This window comes from Lepidochelys kempii, chromosome 25 (genome assembly GCF_965140265.1).
Source record: "Lepidochelys kempii isolate rLepKem1 chromosome 25, rLepKem1.hap2, whole genome shotgun sequence".
NCBI classification, from domain to species: domain Eukaryota; kingdom Metazoa; phylum Chordata; order Testudines; family Cheloniidae; genus Lepidochelys; species Lepidochelys kempii.
Window position 1 is genome coordinate 16,756,129 of NC_133280.1, and position 27,537 is coordinate 16,783,665.

At 46.0% G+C, this 27,537-nt stretch overlaps 2 protein-coding genes across 11 annotated transcripts in view; both read right to left on the minus strand.

Moving 5' to 3' along the window:
- Nucleotides 1–5,252: 5,252 nt before the first annotated feature.
- Nucleotides 5,253–17,016, minus strand: USE1 (unconventional SNARE in the ER 1). Its single transcript, XM_073323745.1, has 8 exons — nucleotides 16,894–17,016; nucleotides 10,675–10,724; nucleotides 9,766–9,844; nucleotides 9,115–9,267; nucleotides 8,508–8,526; nucleotides 7,746–7,776; nucleotides 7,288–7,450; nucleotides 5,253–6,753 (listed from the first exon to the last, which is right to left on the minus strand). The coding sequence occupies exons 1-8, from the start codon at nucleotides 16,993–16,995 to the stop codon at nucleotides 6,571–6,573; spliced, it is 780 nt and encodes a 259-aa protein (XP_073179846.1). The 5' UTR covers nucleotides 16,996–17,016; the 3' UTR covers nucleotides 5,253–6,570.
- Nucleotides 17,017–20,060: 3,044 nt separating this feature from the next.
- Nucleotides 20,061–27,537, minus strand: part of MYO9B (myosin IXB) — a 77,248-nt gene continuing 69,771 nt past the window's right edge. For 6 of the 10 annotated variants that reach the window (XM_073324212.1, XM_073324215.1, XM_073324207.1 and 3 more), the window contains 7 exons: nucleotides 27,400–27,505; nucleotides 26,409–26,540; nucleotides 25,027–25,150; nucleotides 22,284–22,331; nucleotides 21,580–21,719; nucleotides 21,142–21,269; nucleotides 20,061–20,990 (listed from right to left, as the gene is read on the minus strand). In XM_073324212.1, coding sequence (XP_073180313.1) covers nucleotides 20,554–20,990; nucleotides 21,142–21,269; nucleotides 21,580–21,719; nucleotides 22,284–22,331; nucleotides 25,027–25,150; nucleotides 26,409–26,540; nucleotides 27,400–27,505 — 1,115 coding nt within the window. In that variant the 3' untranslated portion in view covers nucleotides 20,061–20,553. Of the gene's footprint in view, nucleotides 20,991–21,129; nucleotides 21,270–21,579; nucleotides 21,720–22,283; nucleotides 22,332–25,026; nucleotides 25,151–26,408; nucleotides 26,541–27,399; nucleotides 27,506–27,537 lie in introns of all 10 variants that reach the window. The other 4 variants (XM_073324217.1, XM_073324216.1, XM_073324214.1 and 1 more) reach the window with 2 other exon arrangements.

Consider the following 27,537-nt stretch of genomic DNA (forward strand, 5'->3'; position numbering starts at 1 on the left):
AACTTTAGGCTCCTGTCTGTTGCTTTCACCATTTGACAAACTGCTCCTGCTGGCCCCAGTTTTGGCAGGGTGGACACAGCCCATGAGGTCTAGTACACAGAATCTTTGTACGGCATACCCAATGGAAAACACCCAGGACTAGCAAACTGCTTTACCACCCAGCCCTGGGAACCATTGTGTACAATGCTCACCTCTTGCTGTCTGTGGACCTGCTGACACCCACAGACCATTCACCCTAAGAAATCCACTAAACCATCTGTTCCAGCTGTGGCCTGAGGACACAGCTCTGAAACAGACATTAAAAAAGTCTCCACCAAGGGGTGCTGCCAACAGAGCTCAGACTGATTCACAGCCACTGTTGCTGCCAGGCCTGGAGGCTGCTGTGCTTATTGGCCTGACATGACCCAGGTCTCTAACAAAGGTTTTCACTTTACTGCGACAGCAGGTAGCCTGCCAAAACACCCAGCCTCTCCTGAAGAGAGAGACAGATCTGTGTCTGACAAATGCATCTCATTAGGACTTCCCACTGCCTTGGAGAAATCAAGAAATTCTCCATTAACTGCCTTTTGCTACCCTGTCTGTGACCAGGCCTCCTTAGAGTCTCCTGCTACAGAATGGGGCCGAGAGTCAAAGCAATAGCTTATGAACAACAGTCCTTGCATAAGTCATGAGTAAAATCATCATTCTGCCTATAAACTGTATCAAGGGCTTGTCTCTAGTCTGAATTCTTTACTTAGCAGGTGCTGGGAGTCTGGAACTTCTGGACTAGAAATCTTTCGTCATGGGTCAGTCTTAAGAGCTATAGACTGTGACTTGGCTAAGAGATGACTGAACTGAGAATACTGTAACAGTCTACCACTATTTGAAAGGTGTAAAAACTTAGGAGAAAGGAATTATTTAGGGTGGAGCATGGGATGAATTGAGGAGATAGAGACTTTAGGCTGAATATCAAGAAGAGGGCCCAATCCTGGCCAATGCTGTGCCCCTTTGCAGCACACTCAAGCAAAGAAAATGGGCCCTGAGAGCCCATGGTGTGGAGGAATCCTCAGCTGAAATAGGATCTCTGACTCCAGGATCCCCCTCTTCTGAAGACTGCTGGCAGGAAACTCTACTGAGTTCTCGAACTAGTGGGATTATTGAATTAATCTGAAACAAATGTAGGTCACAGCTGCCAATTAACACAACACAATGATCCTGCGAGTGGAATTCAACAGGTAATGATCTTTCCCTTGCAGCAGAGATAACCAGCATCCCAACATAGTTCTAGAGGCATAGTATTTTGGGGAAAGACATAAAATAAGAGAACCTAATCATGTGTGTTCACTCTAGAGCCCATGAAGAGCAAGTGTATCAGAGCTAGTTTTTGGGCCCCATTCCAGCTATGGGAGTTACATTCTAAATGTAGCCCCCAGCAATTTCTAAAGGACAGAGTAAATTAAGGTAGAAGGTGAGGAAGCTTGTGTTCCTGAATTGGTTGAATAGTTTAATGAGGACCAGTAGCTGCTGCTGGCTTGTGGAGCTACATGAAGCTAGCAGGAGCAAACAATTATATACTAACATGTATATAAATGTGAAGGGGTAAATTGTTACAAGACCGATTTAATGTGTAGCAGTTCACACCCTTCAAACACACTGAACAATAAGTCTATGTACAGGTAGTGATTTTCATGCTATAAACACCTTGAACTTCAGATCTAAGATATTAGAAATTAATAATTCTACTCTGAGGTCTTGCCATTCTGGCTACCAATTTAAAAAGGGGCCAGAAGATAGCAGCAACAGCCTGCTGACAGCAGAAATAACAGAAGTATGGTTTTACACATATCTGCACAACTGGCTGTGATAATGCAGTAAGACACTCCCCTCTTCTACTCCCAAGTGGAAAAGTTTTTGTGTTCTTGGTTTTTTTCAAGAATATAGTTTTATTTCAAGTATTAAGGGGGAGGAAATTATAGATAATGGTTAGGCAGCCAGAACTGCACCATATCATTCTGCCATCAAGAAGTGACTGAGTACTGCACGACAGATTCTGCTCTTATGGGATGATTGCAATGGGGGGATGGCTTTAGGCAAAATGGTAAACAACTAGGTGGGAAAAAAACAAATTTGTGAACAACAAATACTTCAGCTGCATAAGTTATGGTTTGATTTGACAACTTGGGGATCTGTCCAAGTGCAGTTAATGTTTCTCACAAATTAACTGCTTCAACTGTTCATGATAAATGCTGACTTAATTTTTGAGCAACCTATTACCTGCAATAAGCCTTGAGAGAAATGAAGGCAGGTGAGTATCTACAAGAAAATGTGTTCTTTACAGTCCAACCAGTAAGATTCATAACCTATTTATGAATTAATACAGGAGGCCAGTGTAGATCAAATTGTACAATCAAAAAATGCTTTTTAAATATAATCGTTAGCACCTCTCCCACGAAGGCAGTCTCTCACTTGCTTCTCTGAACAGACAGCCCCCAAAAAGTCAGTCACATTTTCCTACCAGCCTTGATGATTGTAGAGCGGGGTGGGCAAACTTTTTGGCCCAAGGGCCACATCAGGGTTGCAAAATGGTACGGAGGGCCGGGCAGGGAAGGCTGTGCCTCCCCAAACAGCCTGGCCCCCTCCCACTTCCCACCCCCTGACTGCCCCCCTCAGAACCTCCGACCCATACTGCTCCTTGTCCCCTGACCGCCCTCTCACAGAACCCCCCCAACCGCCTCCAGGACGCCACCTCCTATCCAACCAACCCCCCCCCCACTGCTCCCTGACCCCTATCCACACCCTTGCCCCTGACAGGCCCCCGGACCCATCCAACCCCCCACCCCACTCCTTGTCCCCTGACTGCCCCCTCCCGAGAACCCCGTCCCTAACTGCACCCCCGGACCCCACCCCCTATCTAACCCACCCTGTCCCCTGCCCTCCCAGGACACCCGACCCCCTATCCAACCCCCGCTACTCCCTGTCTCCTGACTGCACTGCCCCAAACCTCTGCCCCATCCAACCACTCTCTCCCCACCCCCTTACCATGCCACTCAGAGCAGCAGGACAGGCTTATTGGAAGGCCTGGGAGGTGTGGTGGGGAGGAGGGACAGCAGGGTAGGGCCTGGGGGCTAGCCTCCCCAGCTGGGAGCTCAGGGGCCGGGCAGGACGGTCCCGCCAGATTATGCAACTATTCTCAGCAATCCTCCTGCTGAGAGAAACAGAACACAGCAGGCAGGAAGCACTGGTAACATGGCCACCTAGTGGTTCATAAAAGTGATCTCTTCTATTTCCTTCCCTTCCTCACAAATGATTTAAAAATACTTAAACACCAGACACACCTAACTAGTTATCACTAGCAACTGCACCTAGAAGAGCAATGCAAGTCCTGCCTAATTTTGAAGAACCATTTTCCAAGTTTCAGGGACAACTTAGAAGCCAAACGTTTCTCTATGTCTATTTTGCACATACATGAGTTTCTCTTTGCCTTGGGACCTGGACACTAGATTTTTCCTGGATGGAATGGATGCTTTTCAAGTACTCTCATTCTGAGCGGGCTCTAGATTCCACAGGCACAGCCTCTGTCCCCTACACACACACACACGTTACACCACAGTCACCCTCACTCTAACAAAGTATAACTTCAACAATACCACTCATCTGATTCTGGACACAGTAGCCCTTCACGACATCACGTAAACTCTTATCAACCCTATCAGGTTGTAATTGATTACCTTCTCTGTACATCACCACCCTACATCCTACAGAACGTGGATGCAAATACAGCCAGGACCAAAGTCGGCCTTGACATAAGTGGGTGCAAGTCTCACTGCACTTGATTGAGTTTCACCTGCTTACGGCAAGGCTAAAGTTGGCTCGCTTCAGCCCTGATCCTACAAGGAGAACAGCCCAGGCTGAGCCCCATCACCCACGCAGGCCTAATGGGGCTCCCGTGCAGTACCCATATCACTAAAGGATCAGAGCCTAGATATACAATCACAGACTATCAGGGTTGGAAGGGACCTCAGGAGGTCAACTAGTCCAACCCCCTGCTCAAAGCAGGGCCAACCCCAACTAACTCATCCCAGCCAGGGCTTTGTCAAACCTGACCGTAAAAACCTTAAAGGAAGGAGATTCCATCACCGCCCTAGGTAACGCATTCCAGTGCTTCACCACCCTTCTAGTGAAAATTTTTTTCCTAATATCCAACCTAAACATCCCCCACTGCAACTTGAGACCATTACTCCTTGTTCTGTCATCTGCTACCACTGAACAGTCTAGATCCATCCTCTTTGGAACCCCCTTTCAGGTAGTTGAACACAGCTATCAAATCCCCCCTCATTCTTCTCTTCTGCAGACTAAACAATCCCAGTTCCCTCAGCCTCTCCTCATAACTCATGTGTTCCAGTCACCAATGTCGAATAGAGGGGAACGATCACGTCCCTCGATCTGCTGGCAATGCCCCTACTTATACATCCCAAAATGCCATTAGCCTTCTTGGCAACAAGAGCACACTGTTGACTCATATCCAGCTTCTTGTCCACTGTAACCCCTAGGTCCTTTTCTGCAGAACTGCTGCCGAGCCATTCGGTCCCTAGTCTGTAGCGGTGCATGGGATTCTTCCGTCCTAAGTGCAGGACTCTGCACTTGTTCTTGCTAATCCTCATCTCATTTCTTTTGGCCCAATCCTCTAATTTGTCTAGGTCCCTCTGTATCCTATCCCTACCCTCCAGTGTATCTACCACTCCTCCCAGTTTAGTGTCATCTGCAAACTTGCTGAGGGTGCAATCCACGCCATCCTCCAGATCATTAATGAAGATACTGAACAAAACCAGCCCCAGGACTGACCCTTGGGGCACACCGCTTGACACCAGCTGCCAACTAGGCATGGAGCCATTGACGACTACCCGTTGAGCCTGACGATCTAGCCAGCTTTCTATCCGCCTTATAGTCCATTCATCCAGCCCATACTTCTTTAATTTGCTGGCAAGAATACTGGCAATGATTACAAAGGCAGCGTATAAAGAATTAGGAAGATGCACTTTTCAGCTTTCCTCTGAGAGGCACCATATGAAGGCAGGAGTTTGGAACAGTGACAGTTTTCTTACAACATGAAGCGATTAAGGAGGATGTGTGTGACATTAGAAGGTACACATTCTACTGTGGATGGGTTTGCTCTTAAATCTATACGATCTGCAGGAATAAATATCACCCCAGAAGCTGCAATATAGTACTGTGCAACATTCACTTGCTATATATAGAGAGAAGACGGCAGTTGCTTCTTATTATGAAAATCATATAGTAATAAATAAGTCAAAGAGAAACCAATATAAACTTGTACAAAATAGACAGCAATATACAGAATACCAACAGTAACAGTTTGTAATACGGAGCATGGTTTAAACTGAAGTGAAAGCAGGCACTTTGCAGTACTGATGCTTTAAAAGTTAGGGCAAGAGAGACAGAATCTCACACTCTCTCTTTATGAGCAGGTTGGGTGGGATGATTACACTGCTCTCTTTTTCATCCAGTACAGCAAGCCAGCACTTCATCAAGAGCAGAATGTGGCTGAAAACTTCAGGGTATCTTCCACTAGAAAAACAATAAGAGTTAAGGAAGGCGAACATGCAAATAAGCCCAGCCCAGAAGATACTGGCTGATATTTTCCTTAAGTAAATGCCTTATTTAAAGAGAGACCAACTTCCTCGACTCTCATTTTACAGTGAAGCAACAAGATGCATAGGCAGGCAGGGTCTGCACAGTCTGAAGAGTACATTGCATGTTCAGGGCTGAACAGCCACCATCAGCTGCTTCCTGAAGGAATGGAATAAAGGTAAATGACATGCTCTGTACTTTGGTTGCATGTTAGGGTTTGTGATTGTAAGAGGAGATGAGCCGGTTTATTCAGGCTTCCCAAACTAGATGCTTCCAACCTCCATCTTCTCCCATAAATCTAGGCTTCAGGAGACTTCCGTGACCAGAGTCCAATAGGCGGGAAGGCAAGGTTGTGAAGTTAATTTTCCTTCTTGCCTACTCTGACTCAAGGGGGCCCACTCAATAACAATGCTCCCTCCATACCTGCTACAGGCTGGTTACAAAGACAATTGCAGCAAGGGTCCTGTTAAAGTCAGTGGGTTTCTAAAGAGCAAATATGGTCTTTAATCCTTCAATTGTGTACTGTTCCAATGAAAGTATACTCCCTTATAAAGGAACGATAGCATTTGCCTTAGCCACATCACAAGTGGACAGCAGATATCTACCAAGGCACCTGGAGGGATCTATTTCTAGGGATATTCCACTGAAAGTGCCATCTTTATTGCAGTTTCTTTCTCAAGAAACCACCATATTAGTCAAGCAAAAGGGATATCAAGGGACCCAACTTAGGAACCTGTTCACAAGGTGTCTCACCAACTCCAGTCAGAGCACAAGGAAGGGATGGAGGAGTAGGCCCCTGGTGACCCCCTTCAGGATATGATCAGAGGTAGGTCACTGCTTACAGTGAGTACTTACCAAACTGGTCAAAGAGACTTGCTGGGAATGGGCAGAGTGTCACATACTGTCTAGCTTTCTACCTGTTGCTCCTGTAGGCTGTACACATTATCGGAGTTTAGGAAAAATTCTGATAAAGAGGATCATGCTAATAAAAATAAAACAAACTACAATTAACATTATCCAGAGCAGCCAGTTGACAGATTTCTTTGCATGCTGCTCAAGGCGTTCAGATTCATCCTTCAGCTTCTCAAAGTTATGGTCTGCCATCCTGAGAGAGTGAGACAATGTCTAGGGAACAAAAAAGAGCAAGCTGTAAGTAAGATTTGATTGCAAGACGAGAAAGACGACATTTTAGTGCTTGTCATTGATTAAGCCAAGTTGTGTTGATGTAGCCTAAACAGTAGGAGCCATATTTCAATCATGGAGAAGAGATGATTGAGCAAGCCATAAGTACTAAACCCCGCAGTTTTCAAACCTGAGTAGTTAAAGATAGGGCCCCTGAAGCCATCTGTAGGCATCCGATTGTCAAAGGTGTCAAGTACCGGCAACTCCAACCGACTTCAGCAGGATTTGTGGGTGCTCAGAACCTGAGAGTCCCACTACTTTTACATCAGGCATCCAGGTTTCAAAGATATGGCTATTGATTACAAAACTGAAGAGACTATAGTTGCACTATGGAGGATGCTGACAGGTCCTTCCAGCTCCAGTCACATTTATAATTAAGTTACAGATATTCCAGTTTACCCCATATCTTGGCACATTAGTGTTATGGATTGCAATACTGAGAATCTGAATAGTTTCTTGCACTGCAATCTGTGCTACCTGGTTATCTTGTTTAATAACATTCTGTGCTGCCAGGGTGTTGTTTTTGAGACTGCGAGCCAAACTCAACATTTCTTCAGCCAGCTTCTCCTGCATGCTGCGATGATGCTGTAACACAGCATCCAGATCGGTTGCTGACTGCTTCTCTTCAGATGCAAGGCCTCTGCAGAGCACAAGGGAGGAAATGTAGGACTCATTGGGTGTTGTTATGGACTGTTCTCAATGGTTTTTAGATCACCACTAGGTGATGTCAGAGCTGCACTACAGCTCACAAATCTGATTAGATGGCAAGAGAATTCAGAGCATCAGTTTATTAAAACATCTAATAAGAAACCACTTACGTTTGCTTCTTCAAATGGGCATTAAAACCTTTCTAGCTGAGTTAATAAAGTACATTCAGGAGTCAAAGGCCCTTGCTTCCCCATCACAAAGAGTCAAAATATTAAACTATGACTTACTTCCGTTTCCTTAAATTTAGCTCTTCAGACTCTGCGGGAAAAAAAAAAGTTTGAATTTTAGCAGAAGATAAACCTCCAGGCCTGGCTCTCTTGTGGAAAGCTGTTGCACCAGGAAACTAAGCAGGTATAATTGAAAACTGTAGAAACAAAACTAAAGACTCTGTAAGAGGTACGGGGGGGCAGGGGAGAGAAGAGGTTTAAATCTGTCTGGGTGTCTGCACCAGGTAACAAGGGTTTAGACAGCCTTGCCTCCCAATGGGAGACAGACAGACAGACATGTTCTGGTGTCATGCAGTGTCATAGGTAACATTAAGAACATAAGAACGGCCATACTGGATCAGACCAAAGGCCCATCTAGCCCAGTATCCTGTCTTCTGACAGTGACCAATGCCAGGTGCCCCAGAGGGAATGAACAGAACAGGTAATCATTAGTGATACATCCCCTGTCACCCATTCCCAGCTTCTGGCAAAAGCTTGACTTGTTGCCTCTAGTCCTAAATTAGGATTGTAAACTGTTCAGGGCAGAGACTGCAACTATACAGAACCTAGCCCAATGGGTGCCTGATCCAAACTGGGAGCTACTGCAATCTCAGTAACCAACCAGGCACTTAGTTGCTTTATGTAGTGGTTCACAAGAAGAGTTCCAGGCTAGCAAAAAAAACGGAGCATGCTCTGGCTCGTCAGGCAAGATTTGTCACCCCTTGTTCTTCCCCTTCCTCCTCCCCACACACATTCCAGCCATCTACTTTGATATAAACTTACCATTGACAGACAAGGGATCCTGGAGATACAGAGGAGAGGAGAGGAGAGAGAAACACAGTAAGATTACACATGGGCAGATGAAGTGACCTGCAGCCTTGCATCAAGCAACCCCGGTGCCCTAGAGTATCCTCTGTTCCCAACACTTCCAATCAGAAACTCCAACACCATGAAGCAGGGGCCGGCTCTCCAAGAGTCCAGCACAAGAGGTGGAGAGAGCCCAGGCTCATAATTGTAGCTCAGCCCTCTGAAGGGCAGCACAGAATCATAGAACTGGAAGGGACCTCAAGAGGTCATCTAGTCCAGTCCTCTGCACTCATGCTGCCAGCTGAATCCGTGCTCTCCCAGGGAGAGGGCTGGTTGTAGCCTCTGTACACGGGGCCTAAAAGCATGGTACTTTAAGATGTTTTTGAGATTCCATTTCACCAGAGGCTACACGATTCCCCTTGGCTCTGCTCCTACCCCCATGCTGGAACTAGATGGCTGAGCACTGCTACTAGGCAGGGTCACTTTCAGGTTGGAAGGGGAGTGCCAGGGCAGCAGCTGGCTGAGGCGGCAGATCCCTCTCGAACTAGCAGTAGCAAAAGGCCAGCAGCAGAACGTAACTTACCGTACCAAGCAGCTCACTCCTCATCTTGCCCGTGTAGCGAGCCTTTGTCTGCAGATGAACCATTTTAGTTGCTGGGGTTCGCTCTTTGGTTGTAGTGGGAGTTCGGCCGGGAGCCAGGAACTGATTTGCCAGGGCCTTTTCTGCAGATGACGACTATAAAGAGAGGGCCAAATTAATCTTGTGCTCTGCAGAGGAGGCTAGAGAATAACCAGGGAGCTCTTCTGCTGCTACTTCCCACAGAATGGAGGGTGAGCGAGAGAGCATGACAGCACAGTCTCAATCCAGTCTAATTGCAGCAGAGCTCTTCAGCAGTCCATAGCTCAGCAGACATATGCAGCACTGTACAAAGACAGCCTTCCCCCAAAAGCTCTCAGCTCAAAGGTGAAGGGGACACCATAAATCATAGAAGAAACATTTGCCTTCTTGGTGGTTCTCTGAGGGGTGGGGAGAAAGTTTATAACTCTAAATATCAACCCCTTACACTTAACAGACGACAAGTTCCCAAGACACATCACTCGTGATTTTGAGCGAAGGTTGTGCGTGGGTGCACTAAGACACCTGCTTATTGCTGTGAGATGTGGTGCAGACAGACGGACAGACAAAAAACCAAACGCTTGGTAAGTCACTTCAGGCTGGACAGAAGGTTCTTACCAATTTTTCAGCTTCTAACATTCCCTTTAAGAAGTCCACTTTGCGGGAGTATTCATTCAGCAGTTCAGGGGCAGGCTTGCTGCAAGAGTCAAAAGAAACCATGAAAGCCAGGAGAGTCAGTATGTCCGATTGCAAGTATTTCAGAAAGTCACATGCACGTGGAACAGTCAAGAGATTAAGCAGCATTTTCCAGCAGAAACAGCTTAGAGCTAGGGTCACCCTCACTCGTAATGTCTGAAGGACACTGGATTGAACTGGGCAGAATGATCACGTATCATCCCTCTAGAACAGGGCTGACATGCAGCAGCTCAGGTTGGTGCGTGAGGGACGGGGTTGTAGCTTGCCATGCTGCTGCTGCAGTTGCACCTTTTCTGGTGACACTTGCATGGTTTCCCATGGGGATGGCAGAGTGCAGGGAGGCGCGCGAGAGCAATGCCGGCAATGCAGACTGCTGGAGCACCTGGGAAACGTTGGAGGCTTCTTCATTTAAATTACCCAATACAACATTTTGACACTTCTATGCCACCTGTCTGGCTTGTCTGAATAGACTGTTAAGGGCTTTGGGGCTGGGACCATGCCTTTCTGTAGGTTTGTGCAGCACAATGGGGCTCAGGTCATAAATGGGGCCTTTCAGTGCTCCTGCAACGTAAGTGAAACAACAGTCCCGGAGCTGTCTTTACCGATATTCACACACCATCCTAACAGCAAAAAAACCAGCAGAGCTAAGTGAGCTCTAGGGCTATAACTACAAAGGGCATCCCCTAAGCACAAACCATTCTGCTATCCTCACAGTCCCGAGTGTCCCACAGCTTCAGTGTTCCTGGGTTGTGCCTATTTCCCACCTAAGAGGTTACTTGAAAAAGAACACACGTTTTCCTTCCAACCTCCGTCTCAGAGACGGCATCTCACCTTGAGTGTTTCTTTAATACAAGGAGCATCTCTTCGAGAGCACCTACATACTAAAAAAAAAACAGTTGTAAGAGTCAGGATTAACAGGAAGCAGTGTGGCAAATGCTAAAGGCAGTGCGGATATAAAGCACTAATGATAATGAGGATTGTCATTGTTTTCAAAGAAAGCATCGTCCAATATTGTTTTTACCTGGGTTAATGTGGCTTGTTTTTAAAAGCCAGATGTACAAAGTTATATCGGACTCTCACACATACACACTCTTTAGAGTCTGCATCTTACAGTCTTAATGAGAGGATCATCACCAGGAGACAGGTTAAGGAAATGCAGAGTCTAGCAGCCTGATCTTATCAATGGCACTTATGAATTAATAAAACTAAGTACTGTAGACTACTCTCAGCATCTCTTCCCCCCACTCTCTATCTAATAGCAGGCTAACAAGGCATACAACTGGACTCTCAAAGCAAAATTTCCTTCCAACAAATGGAAATAAGCCTCCAAGAACAGCAACCATCAGCTTGAAATCTAAGATGCAAAAACCGAGTTAGCAAGTTTCAGATGCTATACCTGCCCTTGAGGCTCCCTGCCAACTTCTGTGATTTCACAACATTTTTTACAAAAGAGTTTCTCCTCCACTATTGCAGTGCTGAAGACACACACTGACCAGAGGGGTGACAACAAACTGACTGCACCAACATATACAGTGTTGGAGAAAGTAAATAAGGGAAGTGTTATTTACTCCTTCTCATAACACAAGAACTAAGGGTCATCAAATGAAATGAATAGGCAGCAGGTTTAAAACAAACACAAGGAAGTATTTCTTTACACAATGCACAGTCAACCTGTGGAACTCTTTGTTAGAGGATGTTGTGAAGGTGAAGGCTATAATGGTTCAAAAAAGAACTAGATAAATTCATGGACGATAAGTCCATCAATGACTATTAGCCAAGATGGGCAGGAATGGTGCCCCTTGCCTCTGTTTGCCAGAGGCTGGGAGTGGGCAGCAGGGAATGGATCATTTAATGATTGCTTGTTCTATTCATTCTCTCTGGTGCACCTGGCATTGGCCACTGACAAAAGACAGGATACTGGCTTGGATGGACCTTTGGTCTGACCCAGTATGGCTGTAATGTTCTTATGAAAGACTCCCAACACACACTGAAAATACTCTTAATTTTTCAGATATAGTGACTATGTATAAGTAGTAATATTAGCAGGTACAAATATTTCAGACAGTGATTTTTTAAATTGGAAATGACCCTTTAGAATTCCACTCATGGAATTTGAAGCAAACTGGACTGGAATCCTGCTGTGAGGCTCTCTGGTTTCTGAGAGCTGTAGTGCAGAATAAATGATCACAATGGTCCCTTCTGGTCTTGGAATCTGAATTCTGCAACTTCATGTAAATTGGAAGTGAGGGAGAGGAGTTACTGAATTAACTATAAAAATGAATAATGAAGTCAGTACAGAATTCCTTATTATTCACTTTTTATGGTGTCCAAGGTTTTACTGCCACAATTTTGCACTGAGTGTGCACACATGTATTGCATGTGCTGTGAACGCGGTCAGGGAAGGACACTAGAGATTTTGGCAGCTGGGTAGAAGGCAGCTGAAGACTTTGGCACCCTGATGGCGTGGTAGGCAAAACTGAAGGGTTTTCACTTCAGGTTCCCATCCCAACCACCAGATGCTCCACTGAACAGTTCACTGATGTCTAAGGGGACAATGGTCACATCATCTTCACTTCAGCAGGAATAAGGCATCTTTTCAGTAGATTTTAGGTACTGCGAGTTGGAGAAAGACCTAAATAGAAAGGTTTCAGAGTAACAGCCGTGTTAGTCTGTATTCGCAAAAAGAAAAGGAGGACTTGTGGCACCTTAGAGACTAACCAATTTATTAGAGCATAAGCTTTCGTGAGCTACAGCTCACTTCCTCAGATGCATATCGTGGAAACTGCAGCAGGCTTTATATATACACAGAGAATATGAAACAATACCTATTCCCACCCCACTGTCCTGCTGGTAATAGCTTATCTAAAGTGATTTCCAGCACAAATCCAGGTTTTCTCACCTTCCACCCCCCCACACAAATTCACTCTCCTGCTGGTGATAGCCCATCCAAAGTGACAACTCTTTACACAATGTGCATGACAATCAAGCTGGGCTATTTCCTGCATAAATCCAGGTTCTCACATCCCCCCCACCCCCATGTGTGTGTATGGGGGTGGGAGGGATGTGAGAACCTGGATTTATGCAGGAAATAGCCCAGCTTGATTGTCATGCACATTGTGTAAAGAGTTGTCACTTTGGATGGGCTATCACCAGCAGGAGAGTGAATTTGTGTGGGGGGGTGGAGGGTGAGAAAACCTGGATTTGTGCTGGAAATCACTTTAGATAAGCTATTACCAGCAGGACAGTGGGGTGGGAATAGGTATTGTTTCATATTCTCTGTGTATATATAAAGCCTGCTGCAGTTTCCACGATATGCATCTGAGGAAGTGAGCTGTAGCTCACGAAAGCTTATGCTCTAATAAATTGGTTAGTCTCTAAGGTGCCACAAGTCCTCCTTTTCTTTTTGCTAAATAGAAAGGTCCTTCTTCCAAGCAGCAGGACTGAGCTCTGCAACTCTCTGAACAGGCAAACGTCTGCCCTGCCAGCCCATAGTTTACCGTCCATAGTCACTGAACTTTTTGTTTCCATAAACAGCCTCACCCACATGGCACAACCAACCAGTTCCTTCTGGCAGAGAAAGAAAGCTGCCAATAGGAAACCATTATAACTGGGCAAGTTAGACTATGGATTAGTGAAGTGATGCCCATCTGGCTGCAGTCACCGTCCCATGGGGACACCATCCCCTTTACATTTCCTGCTGAGAGAGGTTCATGTCCAGTTTCCATCCAGTACATCCTATTAAAGCGCCCCTGCAGCAGCAAATGAACAGGAACTCATATGCCTGGAAGGAAACTGGCAAAGCAAACAAAACAAAAAACTAAGGCAACAAGGCCAATTACCAAGACAAGATCAAGTGGAAGGGAGTCCCTTTCAGGAAACAGCTCTCTGGCTCCCAGGTGCAATGTTGAGACTACAGAGGAACAGTTGACATGAGAGAAGCAATACCCGCACTGCTGGCTCTCAGAAGTCTCCTCACTACACTGACCAAGGTCAGAGTGTGGAATATGATCCAAGCTGTAAACACATTGCTTTGAAGTTTATTCCCAAATCTTAAAACTCCTTCTCAAAGGGGAATTCTAGCAATGGTCTGAATAGCATACATGTTCCCACAACCGTCTGCTTTATTTATCACAACGACAGAAGCCATGGAGTGATGCTGATTAATTTGCGGGTGTGTCTCATCTATCTGTAAGCCACGAAATTGTACCTCTAGGCAAAGGCTTTTGTGCCTTATGAAGTACCACATATCTACTTCAAACATGAATGCACACTGCAAAGCCTTGCTATACCACAAGCTACAGGATAAAAGTGGTGTGACATTCAGCATAAACCAGAGGTTCCCAGATGCTATTTTGATATGGGTTCCTCAACTTCCTTAGAGCAGCAAGATCTCTCCCCCCAGGCCAACAAAGCACTGACGTGCAAGGGGTGTGTGCACATTAATTATACAGGCCACACACATAAGAACGGCCAGACTGGATCAGACCAACGGTCCACCCAGCCCAGTATCCTGTCTACTGACAGTGGCCAATGCCAGGTGCCCCAGAAGGAGTGAACCTAACAGGTAACGATCAAGTGATCTCTCTCCTGCCATCCATCTCCACCCTCTGACAAACAGAGGCTAGAACACCATTCTTTACCCATCCTGGCTAATAGCCATTAATGGACTTAACCTCCATGAATTTATCCAGTTCTCTTTTAAACCCTGTTATAGTCCTAGCCTTCACAACCTCCTCAAGTAAGGATTTCCACAGGTTGACTGTGCGTGTGTGAAGAAGAACTTCCTTTACTTTGTTTTAAACCTGCTACCCATTAATTTCATTTGGTGACCCCTAATTCTTATATTATGGGAACAAGTAAATAACTTTTTCTTATTCACTTTCTCCACACCACTCATGATTTTATATACCTCTATCATATCCCTCCTTAGTCTCCGCTCTTCTAAGCTGAAAAGTCCTAGCCTCTTTAATCTCTCCTCATATGGGACCCGTTCCAAACCCCTAATCATTTTAGTTGCCCTTTTTAAAACCTTTTCTAATGCCAGTGTATCTTTTTTGAGATGAGGAGACCACATCAGTATGCAGTATTCAAGATGTGGGTGTACCATGGATTTATAGAAGGGCAATAAGATATTCTCAGTCTTATGATTCCTAATATCCAGTTTGCTTTTTTGACCGACATATTGGAATATTCTTGCTTACACTGGGGCAGAGAATTGCCTACTGCTCTTATTCAACTTTTCTAGGAAAAAGTTGGGCAAGTTGTATCTAATTTCCCTCTCAGGGAAAACAAGATAGTACTTGGTTTTTGGAGAGCAGGACTCCCCTAACTTTGAACCTCCATCTCCTCATACGAAAGCAGGTAGTCTGGCTATCACAATAGGGTTCTTATACAAGAAGAGGGGTCCGCTACGTGTGTGGAGTAAGGGTGACATCCAGTGGCCACAGCCAGGATGATTAAACAAAGATCCTTTAAATCCTGGCAGATTAACATCTCCTTTCTTCACAAAAGTATAGTTCAGAGTAAATTAGACAATTCTGAAAGGCCGACATTCAGTAAATTTACGAAGGCCCAAGGGAAACACTACAGTGAAGCAAGTCAAACAACCAACGATCTAACAAAAAATCTGACACACAAAGTGGGTGCGGTAATATCTTTTATTGGACCAATTTCTGTTGGTGAGAGAGACAAGCTAGAAGCTTCCCACACCAGAAGAAGAGCTCTGTGTAACAGCAAAAGCTTGTCTCTCTCACCAACAGAAGTTGGTCCAATAAAAGATATTACCACACCCACCTTGTCTCGCTAATATCTTGGCACCAATACAAGTAGAACACAGCATACATAAAAAAAATTCCTCAGATTTAACAACATAACAATCTCACTGAATAAAGCTGAAGAAATTTCCAAGAGAAAACATGATGTGGTTTTAAATTCTGCTTCAATACTAAGTCCAAGGACACCTATATTAGATTTCATCTTAATAAAGCTGAAGAGTATCTCTAAGTCAGAAAGACTGGGCTCTAGCCAAGGAAACTAAATACACCAGCCTACCCACAACCCTGGACATTTCAGTCACAGAAGACCGATACTCTGGCAGGGAAAGAGAACATCTTCCAAGGAAACATCAAAGACCAGAAACATGAGATTTCTCTTACAGCCAACCTGACTCAAAGGAAGCTCTCTGCCAAATAGTATCTCCTCCCAGCCACCACATAGTTTGCAGCTCCCAGGGTAACCACTGCATTTACAAGACCATGTTAAGGTTTACGAATAAGACCATGACGTTCCGCTATCGCATAGGCAAAGCGGTTCAAAGAAACAGCATCCGCATCCCTCTGAGAAGTCTGCAGGGAAAATGGCTCATCAAGCTGTTTTGGTCACTTCATCAAACGAGGGCCTGCACACCACCAGGAAAAGGACCAGCTCCTGCTCCCAGCCTAAAGAATGGGATAATCTAGCCAGGCAGAGCTGTGCCGCTACCGTCCCACTTGCAAAATCCAGTCACAGAAGATCAGGGTCGGAAGGGACCTCAGGAGGGCATCGAGTCCAATCCCCAGCTAAATCATCCCAGCCGGGGCTTTGTCAAGCTGGGCCTTAAAAACCTCTAAGGAAGGAGATTCCACCCTCCATACTTGGTCAGCTACTGCGGCAGCCACAACAGGGCGTCTACGGCCGCGTTACGTTCCAGGGGGACCCTCGGGAGAGGAAGAGCTAAAAGAGCTTCCCGCGCTGCAGGCCGGAGGGCGCCCGGGCCGGGGGCGTTGGGCAGCCGCCAGGGCACCACGGCGGGGCTGGGGCGGGTTCTCGCCTTCGCTCGAGGGCGCAGGCAACGGAAGGAGCCGGGGCCCCGCTCGCGGGAAAGCAGGAGGCACAGCCCGGGGCGGGACGCGGAGCCCCCTGTCCCCGGCTCCCGTGCAGGCGAGGGGCAGCCCGGGGCGGGGGCTCCGCTCCCCAGCGAGCGCCAGGGCCCAGCGGCACCGGGCGGGGCTGGAGACTGCCGGGGACGCCGCCTCCCGGCCAGGCCCCGAAACCCGCGCTCCCGCGCGGCACCTTCTCCAGCCGCCACTCGTCCGGCTCCCGCCTCTCGGCCGCCAGCGCCTCGCAGCGGCTCAGCAGCCGCAGCAGGTTCAGCTCCAGCCGAGTGGCCGCCATCGCTCCGACCCGGAACCGGAACCCGGCGCGCGAACACTCCACTTCCGGGTCAACGCGAACAGCGGCCGCGGCCTCCACGTGGCAGGGGTGGGGCCCCGCCCCCGGACACGTCAGCGGAGCGCAGGGCCCGGCCCGGCCCCCGCAGCGCGGCGCGTGGCAGGGGCTGGCGCGGGACGGCCGGAGCGCGGCAGCCGGGAGCGAGGCAGGAGGGCGCGGGCCCAGCCCGGGGCAGTACCCAGCGCAGGCGCGGCACGGCGGCGCCCCCTTGCGGCGGAGCTGCCCGCTCTCCTCTTCCCCTTAACGGCCCGCCGCCGGCAGCTGGAGCATCAGGCAGCCGGGAGCCGGCCGGGGCTGACGCAGGCTCGATTGCCCCCCGGCTACTGCCCCCGGCCATGAAAACCCCCGTCCCGCAGGAGGTAAGGCAGTGCACCGCACAGGCGTTTAACACCGAAACAGGTTTAAACCTGAGCTGCAGCCTGGTTCATTTACCCAGCTCCCAGGCCTGCTGGTCGCGGCGAGGAAGCAGCTGCATAATTCTCCTCACTTCGGAGAAAATTCTTCTAAATTCCTCCTTAAAACATGTTTCTTCACTACCACCTTCAGACAGTCCTCCCCGGCGAAGTAGCTGGGGTTCCCGGAGGGTAGAACACCCACTCGCTCTTGATCTCGTAGACTAGCGGGGGGGCGTTGTCTGTCCACTCGCCCTTAGGCCTAGCTGTACAGTACCGAACACACGGAGAGGGGTCAGCCCCTAACGGCACCAAGCCAGACTGGATTTGTTCTGGTTTCAGAGTAACAGCCTGGTAGTCTGTATTCGCAAGAAGAAAAGGAGGATTGGGGGCACCTTAGCGACTAACCAATTTATTTGAGCATGAGCTTTCGTGCGCTACAGCTCACTTCAGCGGATGCATACCGTGGAAACTGCAGAAGACATTATATACACAGAGACCATGAAACAATACCTCCTCCCACCCCACTCTCCGGCTGTTACCAGCAGGAGAGTGAGTTTGTGTGTGTCGTTTTTGGAAAAAAGGGGGGGGGGGTGAGAAAACCTGGATTTGTGCTGGAAATGGCCCACCTTGATTATCATACACATTGTAAAGAGAGTGGTCACTTTGGATGGGCTATTACCAGCAGGAGAGTGGGGTGGGAGGAGGTATTGTTTCATGGTCTTTGTGTATATAATGTCTTCTGCAGTTTCCACAGTATGCATCCGCTGAAGTGAGCTGTAGCTCCCAAAAGCTCATGCTCAAATAAATTGGTTAGTCTCAAAGATGCCACAAGTACTCCTTTTCTTTTTGGATTTGTTCTATTCCTGTGATATTCACTTTCATTGTGGCCATCTAGGTTCTGCTCCATCATATGCATGGTGATGTGACACTGCTCCTCCACACAGAATCCACACATGGCAAGCAAGAACAGGATGAGGTTAGTCCAGTTTATAAAAGGCATGGTCATTTCCATATATTAAAACAAACCTTTCAAGGCATATGGAAGATACTTTAAAGAGTCTTACTAGCCTGCCTCAATTTGTGCTTAGGGCTGCCTGATAGTGCACAGCAGAAGAAAATGGTTACTCAACACCATGGGGGCTAATTTTGTTCTGATCTCAGATGGGAGATAGAGTTTTTGTTTTTTAAATTAGGCCCACTAGTTTCATGTCATATGCCAAGAAAAAGCAGCCCAGTTTTTGTTCATGATACCCTCCCTACCTGGCTGACGGGGGCATTCAGCACCTTGTTGTAAAGTTAGTGAAATATGGTATTTGAGTTTTCCGGCTCACCTCTAAACTTTAGAGCCGCAAACTCCTCATGCCAGGGTCTACCAGAGAGCCTTTTTATGTCAGTGTGCACTCCCCCCTGACCCAACAGCAGCTCTAAATACAGGGTGGAACATATGTTTCTTCATCACTAATTGTTACAGCAGCACGTTTAAATTACAATAAAGCAGCTGGACTGGCTGAATGTTCTCCATCAAGACTTCTTTGCATGGAAAATTGGGTTTTCAGTTAATTTCTTTTGTAAAAAGTATCTGCATTCTGTGGAAAATTTTGATTTTTTTTAGTGCAAGTCTGAAAACTGAAGAATTTCTATTCAGAAGTACATGAGAGTTGTAGTTTAGGTCCCCTTAGTGTGACCAGATGTTCCGATTTTATAAGAATAGTCCTGATTTTTGCGTCTTTTTCATGTATAGGCTCCTATTTACCCCCCACCCATCCCGATTTTTCACACTTGCTGTCTGGTCACCCTAGGTCCCCTGTGCTTCCATTCTTCAATCTGGGGCAGGCTCTCCAGTTAGACTACTTCTCCTGTGATGCCCTACAGCTATGTGACTGCTGTAATGCATGACCTTTCCCACCAAGACATCCTGGTATATCATGGGAGATATAGTCACATCAGTCTTTAAGGAGCAGGGCACTGAGGCACCCAAACTATAATTCCCGTGAACCACCATAACAGCATTTCCAAATCAAAATGTTGTGAGGTGGTTGTTTTTTTGGGGGATGGGGGGGCTAAAATTTCAAAATTTTCAATGAGGAGACTGGAGGGGATTCCTGACTAGAGCCAATAAGCAGACTTCCTCATATATCAGCCAGAAAATCTGCTGCCCAATCTACACTCCCAGTTCACATTGGTAGAGGAGAGACTGAATGGTAAACTAAGCCCAACTCACGTGGCCCAAGTTTTAGAAACTGTTTGTGCTTGCATGTTCTCATGCCTGACCCTCAGTGACTATTGCAGCATTGTGATACACAACATATGCTGAACAAAGCCTTGCACAGAGTTGCCCACTGCGACATCTGCATTTGCTTAGCAATGCGGTTGTACTTGTACACAAAACACTGAACTCTCAGAAACATTCCATGGTTACATGGCCTTTGATGATCAGTATTTACCCTGCGGAACCATCTCCAAATCCTTTTATGGAAGTGGTGGGAAATGGCATCCAAATCTCAGGGAAGCAGATCCACTTTTGGTCAGAATCAAGTGTCTTCTCTCCTACTTAAAGGGCTCTCTGGAAAGGGCAGACACTTAAGCAATAGGACACTGATAACCTAACACATGTATTTTTAAAAAGTGCAATGTATTAATAAACATTTTGATATATTTTTGGTCTGAGTTAAGGCTATTACATTAACAGTTCTGTAAACGACAAAGGAACTTGTCATAAAACATACAAAAAAATGGAGTAAGGCAAAACCTAGGGACTCTAACTCACCTTCGGACCTATTAGAGCCCATCGTAAGCAAATACAAAAAGGCACAGCAGGAGAAACTAAGGTCACTTCCTGCAGACTCAAGTCTCTGTATTTTACTCTGACCCAAGCAGATTTAGATTCTACTTTCCCCCTCCCCCACCAGTTTCTTTTAATTTGTTTACAAATAGCAGGATATTGTTTGTTTTACGCAACCATGCTTAACCCTTAGAGTGCTGAGAGTTCCAGACTGCGACTCCAGTGACTGCTTAGCGCAAGTGCACAAGTTTACAGTCCTTAACGGAGGGTCAGAGCTAAAAGTTGTGGTCCCAATTTTTAAAAAATTCCAACATTTTAAATATTTTATTCATCTATGCATGAAATGTGTGAGTAAGGGTCTGAAAACCTCCGCTTCACTTTTGCTGTTGGTTCATATTCGTCCAAAGGTTCCTGAGTTTGGGCCACCACAGACCCTTGTGCAATGTATATGGAGTGAATTTTATCAGTTCGCCTCGCTAGCCGGTCCCTCCGTCTCACCACTGGCTGAGACTCTTCAGCCAGTGTTCTGCCCTGGGATTCTGTCATTTTGGTAATCCCATACGGAAGTTTTATATTTGCTGTCGGCATCACTGGATTTCGGCAGGGGACTTTCATCTTGACCAGCATTGATGATGGTCTGCGCCTTGTAACTGAGGAGACTGTGGAGGCCAGTGGAAGAGAAACGTTGGACCCTCCGCAAGAGTCTTTGGCAGGCACACTGCGGCTCCGACCATGACAGTGGATTTCAGACAGCATGGTTCCTTTAAAGAAAGTAAAAGCAACTTGGAAGTTAAAGTGCATTTTAAAAAATGTAAATTGACATGACTGGTTCTGACCAGATGTCACAAAATATGTAAAATATGAAATAATGTAGAGGGTAAAAAAAAGAGCACATACTACCTTAATACTGACCTTCAGTATCCAGCCGCCCTGTTCGGTCCTCTGGCAGACTCTCCGTGCTCGCTGAGGTCTCAGAGTCTAGATTTTCCTCATCAGAGCCCTGCTGGTCAAGCTCAGGTAATCGGTAAGTTATGTCTTCCCTGCATCAAACACATATAGATCATAGCACTCCAGAAAGTCATTGACTTACAATATTTACCAATGTTGCTGACATGAACTATTCTAAGTAGAGCAGACGTTAGAAGCAAAGCAGTCCTGCACCTATACGTCACCAAATTTCACCTGAAAATATTTCCTTTGCCTGTTACCTTTTACTGCCTCTTCTCCATTCTGACTTTGCAAATTATGTTTGAAATGCAACACAGAAGTAAAGCAGCATGCTGTGTTGCCTCCCAGGACACGAGGCATAAGCTCAATGGATTTAATTAGAAATATGAAGCTGGGACTCACTTTTCCTCTTTTATTGACTGTATGCGTTCTATCAGAATCTCCTTTTCCCGATTATCAACATCAGACACCTCGTCTTCCTCCTGCAGTGATCCCAGCTCAGGGAAGCTGTTGTCATTTCCCCTGTCTTGGGGGCTTTTACTCTGTAAGAAAGTTGGATGTGTTATGCTTCATGATCAGGAGTAGGATATCTCACACTACCGTCTGGACAGAAAGTTAGTTATAAAAGGTGGGCAGGTGAAGGTAGGGCAAGTGAAGGGCTCCCACAGAAGTAGTGAAGGGGGGTGTTAGATATCCATTCCATATATACAGGTATCTTTGAATAGGCCACACAGTAGCTTTAATTTGCCTTGAAAGTTTAAATTCACCTAATTTGTTTTAACATTTTTCTTTTTTCACATTTTTCAATGAAGAGAGTAAGTTTGCCAACACTTGTTTAGCTGTGAGAGTTAACTACAAATTCTTGTTCCATTCAGTATGAGCACAGGTTAGAACTTCATTAATAAGATATGGTGAAGTGAGGAAGGAATTGGACAGTAGCAGTGCATGCATTTTGGGGAAAGGGCTGCAGTGATGCATGCAGTCTGGAATGTTTTGAAATCTATTTCATACCACGTAAGTTATAATAAGCAGCAAATGTCCCATCATGCTGTGGTGCCATAGGAGAATTAACCATGCACTATAAACACATCAGATCTTGTACATACCAGCACCCCCTCATAAGGAGAAGAAAACCCAAGTTTTACAGGCCAGAGCTAGAGAAAGATGAAGACCAAATTCACTACATCATGATAACTTCAGAAAGTAGTTTTTTCTGATCAGAACAGTTACATTAAAACTTCATGTGTCAGACTTAATGGTAATCTCGATAGTTCTATCACTGTGATATTTTGCAATGTATGTGTTTGGAGGTTCCATAAAAGCAATATTTAAGGTTTTAAAAACATTTTGATCTACCCAAGCACAAAGATATTGGATCTTTCTTTATCAAAGACCTTCTTGCTCCATTGTACATTTTTTTTTTTTTTTTTTTTTTAAAAACTCTGATTTTTCACTTATGTCAGATTTCTAGGGCACACAGACCAGCTGTATCAGGTTTTGAATCAGCAAGCACAAGGCCACTATCCTGAGGTCCATATGTGGAACCTCATTGCTTGGCTGTCACAATTCTTACATCCAGGATTAAAAACAGACATGCAAGCTTAACACATAGGGGTCTAACACTGTTTAACTGCCAAACAAAAGGCTCTCTTCATCCCATTGATTTTAAGCCAAACTCCACAATGAAGTCTGCAGGGAAGTTCTGCTTTAATTTTTTTTTTTTTTTTAATCAATGGCATGATGAGGCCAAAGAATTGTGAAGAAATCTCACTCAGTGCAAGTCCTGTTTGATACAGAGAGCCTTTGATTGTGCAGTTAGAGTGCAAGTCCTTTGGGGTAGGGGTGGTCACATGTCTGACACTGATGGAATCTCTTGTAAAGCACTGGAACTGCACACAGTGGTGTGTGTCAGCTTCTCACTTGGGCTGACTCAAATCCTAGCTCCACATGGACAACTCCTGTTCACTCTCTACACTTCTACCTCTGGCCTGCAGATACATTCCCAAAGAGCTTTTTTTTTTGCATTTTAAATTAGGAAGTTTTATGGTACCACTTGCATGAGAGCGACTATAGTTAGGGTTACTTCAGCATTTCCATGATAACCACCATTTTCAGTCACTCAGCTTTATAAAACTCTCCCCCCTTCTGGGCTGAAATTTTTCCAGGCCTGGTTCCTGTTTAAAGCGGATTTTGTGTTTTTGACTCCCTCTCCCCTGCCCCCAAATTATTCAGCCATTTAAGACAGACAGCTGGAAATTAATTCACTTTTACTAATTGTTGTGAAGGCCAAGACTATAACAGGGTTCAAAAAAGAACTAGATAAATTCATGGAGGATAGGTCCATCAATGGCTATTAGCCTGGATGGACAGGGATGGTGTCCCTAGCCTCTGTTTGCCAGAAGCTGGGAATGGGTGACAGCGGATGGATCACTTGATGATTCCCTGTTCTGTTCATTCCCTCTGGGGCACCTGGCATTGGCCACTGTTGGAAGACAGGATACTGGGATAGATGGACCTTTGGTCTGACCCAATCTGGCTGTTATGTTCTTATGTAATTATACAAAAAAATTTCTTTGTTTAAAGCCACTCTAGTGCCAAAAAAGGAGGGAAATAGCCCTCACAAAGGAAAGTGTCCTGGCGACACTCTGTTTTGATTGTGCCACATTTGGAAATTGCTCTTCTTACATGGGCAGTAGCATGGGTAGGAGTTACTACTCTGACAATAATCCCAGTGTGGCAGCCTGTACTGTATGCACACTTGAAGCTATACACTCATCTCTCGAGTCCCCTGGTCCCAGTCAACCAGGATCTGATAAAGGGATGCTCGTCCCTCTGATCTCTCTGAACTGCCTCCTCAGCTGAGAAGACTGAACACTGGGGCTAGGAGCCAGAAGTTGTAGGCCCACTTCTTCCATCCCAGACCTTAATTCTCTGCATTCCACAACTTCCTAGGAAAGCCTCACACCACTCCTTTTGGCAGGGGTGCTGGAACAATTTGTATAGTGGGGGTCCTGAGAGCCACTGAACAAAATTGTAAACCCTGTATATCACGGAAACCATTTGAAGCCACAGCACCCCCAGCACCCTTAGTTCCAGCACCTATGCCTTTTGGGAGGCAAATACAATTGCCCCTGCTTGAAAGAAGAGTTAACTGAGTCCCAGAGAGGTGACATGACATGCTTAAAGACACACACGGAGTTTGTTGCAGAACTAGACACAGAATCTAGATCTCTGAGTGGGTGTCTCATGTTTTATACTAAACCACCGTGCCCTAGAGAAAAGATACCAGTTCTTTGTACTATGCACAAATATATACATAATTTATGATTGCTCCCACCCCAAACATTATGCTTTTGATCACAGTCCATGCCATTGCAGAGCCAGCCCAGAGGTGTGACTTTGGCACAGTCAGCGTAGCTGAGCTTTTCATGGAAGTACCAGAGACTGAAGTGAAAGCACACTTTGAACAAGTGAATCACCATAGCCTCTGAAATGAAGGAACCCCTTTAGGTTGCCTGGCACCGAACAGACACAACCACCTCACAATCCTACTTACGGAGTTGCTGGGCTGCTGCCCAGATGCCCTCTGTACTTACATCATCAAGAGGTTCTCCCTCCCCAGCACACTGAGCTCATTCAAACTCAGACTTCCACGTGGCAGAGGCCTAGTTCCCAGTGCAACACAGGGCTGGGCCAACTCCCTTTTCATTATAATCCAAGGTCAGTAACCAGCATTTGGCCTTTGACAGGCTGAGAACGGTAAGGCTATTGTGCATTTCCCCCACCCCAAGGAGACTGTGATACAGCCCCTGTTGGGATGTGGGGCCTGTTACTCATTGTAGCACTTACCGTGTTCTGCCGGAGCAATGAGAGTCGGCGGAAAGCAATGCTCTCAGCTGCTTCCAGCTGGTTAATTTCACCCATTTTAATCTTGTATTTTCTCATCTGCTCCTTTATTAGCATTTCCACACACCTGTGTGAGTGAAAGTACAAGAGTTAATTCAGCAGCCTGCTCCCTGGATACCTACACATGGTTTGGGGACAGCCATGGGGGATGGGATGAGTCACCAACATATGGACAGATATTCAACACACTGCTCATGAATACACCCAGCTTAGGGATGTTAGACACACATGTGGATGGCCCCCTCTCAAACCAAAGTCTCCAGAGGCACTTTCTTTAGAGGGTGGTGCTGTACGAGTGCAGGGTGAAGAGTCTACACAAACAAGCAAGACTGGGCGCAACCAAAAGCAGTGCTACAGATGATACATGTTCTTGCTTGGATAACCAGAACCTTTGCACACTGTGTCTCCATGCAACAATGGTAAGTGAACAAGCATCACCCACGCTGCTAGCTATTTCTATTTCTTCTACCTGCTGTCCTCTGCCTGCTCCGGCACAGACACTGGAGGGTATAGAGGGTTCTGCCCTTCTCCACCTTTTCAGCCCCACAGGAAGAGCAAACTGAATCAGAAGTTGGAAAAAGCCACTGCTTTATTATTTTTCAAACACTTCTTTCATTTCTGCTCTGGCTCTTTATTTAAGATAACTGAGGCAGGTCCAAGGCCAGCAACATAGGAAGGGTGGGGATAAGCACAGAGAGCTAGAGAGGCTGCAGTAAAGCAAGCGATGCTAGTGATTAGCACAAAGAGGATACGGGCACAACTGTCAACTTGAGAGAGGCTCAGAGGTAAAGGCTGAAGGGCTCCCAAGTAGGCAAGTGACAGTGTTTAATTTCTATGCCATACCATGTAAGTAATGGCTCCTATCTCAATACAGCTATAGGACAGCTGTTTATACAGGAATGGTGCTACATTTTGGCCCATTATTTTTATTTTACACATACAGATTAATACCACCACGCTGTACATATCCCCCTCCATCCATCCAAGCGCTGCTTGCAAAACAAATAAAGGACCCTTAATTATTAATAGTTACAGTACTACCCTGATGTCCTCATCAAGATTGGGGCCTGTTGTGCCAAAGCCACAGAAATCAGTGCCAGAGCCAGGATCAGAACTTAGAATTTACTGGCTCCTAATTCTGCACTCAGTCCTCCAGCCTGTCCTGCCAACAGGGCTCGAACAAAGTTTACATTGGATAGTTCTAACATGGATCAAACTGCAAGAGGTGGATGAGGTGCACATGACAGCACCAGAGACACGCACCAACTGAAAGGGCAGTTTCACCCCATACAGACTTCTGCAGCAAACCAAGCACCGAGACTTACATGGTTGTCTTTGAGACGTCCTTCATACTGGTTAGTGGGTCTGAATTATCAGGGCAGCGCAGGAGACATGGAGCAAAGACAATGGCCAGAGCATTGGGTGACATACGGTTGACATCTTCTATTAGAGCCACTCTGAAATTCAATGTTTGGAACAAAATGAAAGTTTCTTAGTAAATCTTGCTAGAAAACAAATGATCTGATCAAACTTTGCTAGTGTCTCGGCATGGCAGCTATGGAGGAAGCTCCAGAGGGTTCAATATATGCAAGACGTTATGGAAACTTGTTTTTAAATAAGTGAATTTTACATCTTGTTGCACGAAAGAGAATATGAATCTACACAGACTGAGGTAGCCCAGATGAACCTTGGCCAGCCACTCTGTGTCCCCTCTCGTGAGTCAGTTATCACTCTGTTTTCAGGTTCCTACTTAGGTCCTCTCAGCTGAAAGCAGATCCTTCCACTTCATGCCCCCTTGCCAGCAGTACCCAGCTTATCACTAGAACACTTACAAGCATTTACAGTGCTCATGTTGCCTCTGCCACTCAGCTGTGCTAACATCCTCATAGTATCTGCCATCCAACCACACTAATCCCTGCATTCTAGGCTGTTCAAACCCACCACCACTCAACCAGAACTTACAATGCTCTCAGAGCTAATGCTGCTTGGCTCACCTGACACAATTAGACTGGCTTGCAGGAAAGAGAGAGCCACACATGCACACAAACTGCCAACCCTAAATTCTCACCCTTGTCATATCAGTCTTTCACACAAAGCAGTAAAATCCCCACTCAGATCCCAAAATGGGTCAGGCCATCAGAAAGCTTCCAAGACAAATTCAAAATTTGAATTCAAAATTTGAATTCAAAATTCAATCACAAGATGAATATACTGATCTCTGGTTTACATGGCTTTTTTAACAGTAATTGGAAAGTGACACCAGAGGGAGAATGGACTCAGTGCAGATAAAACCCAAAGGAAAGGAAAGATCATTACTTGACAAGGTGAAAGATGAGTCGCTCCAGGGTGTTGTGATTGGATTGTGGAAGCTGTTCAAGGACACTGTAAATGGCAACGAGTTGCTCCTGCTTTTCTGGTAGCTCTGCATAAGAAGAGATGAGCACAGCAAGATCT

Bases quoted from the DNA above. Each gene is read 5' to 3' on its own strand.
- USE1 (XM_073323745.1), bottom strand. From the start codon at position 16,995: ATGGCGGCCACTCGGCTGGAGCTGAACCTGCTGCGGCTGCTGAGCCGC. The intron at 10,725-16,893 runs GTGCCGCGCGGG...TTTTTTTTTTAG, and splicing joins ACGAGTGGCGGCTGGAGAAG to TATGTAGGTGCTCTCGAAGA. The intron at 9,845-10,674 runs GTGAGATGCCGT...TGACTCTTGCAG, and splicing joins GTATTAAAGAAACACTCAAG to CAAGCCTGCCCCTGAACTGC.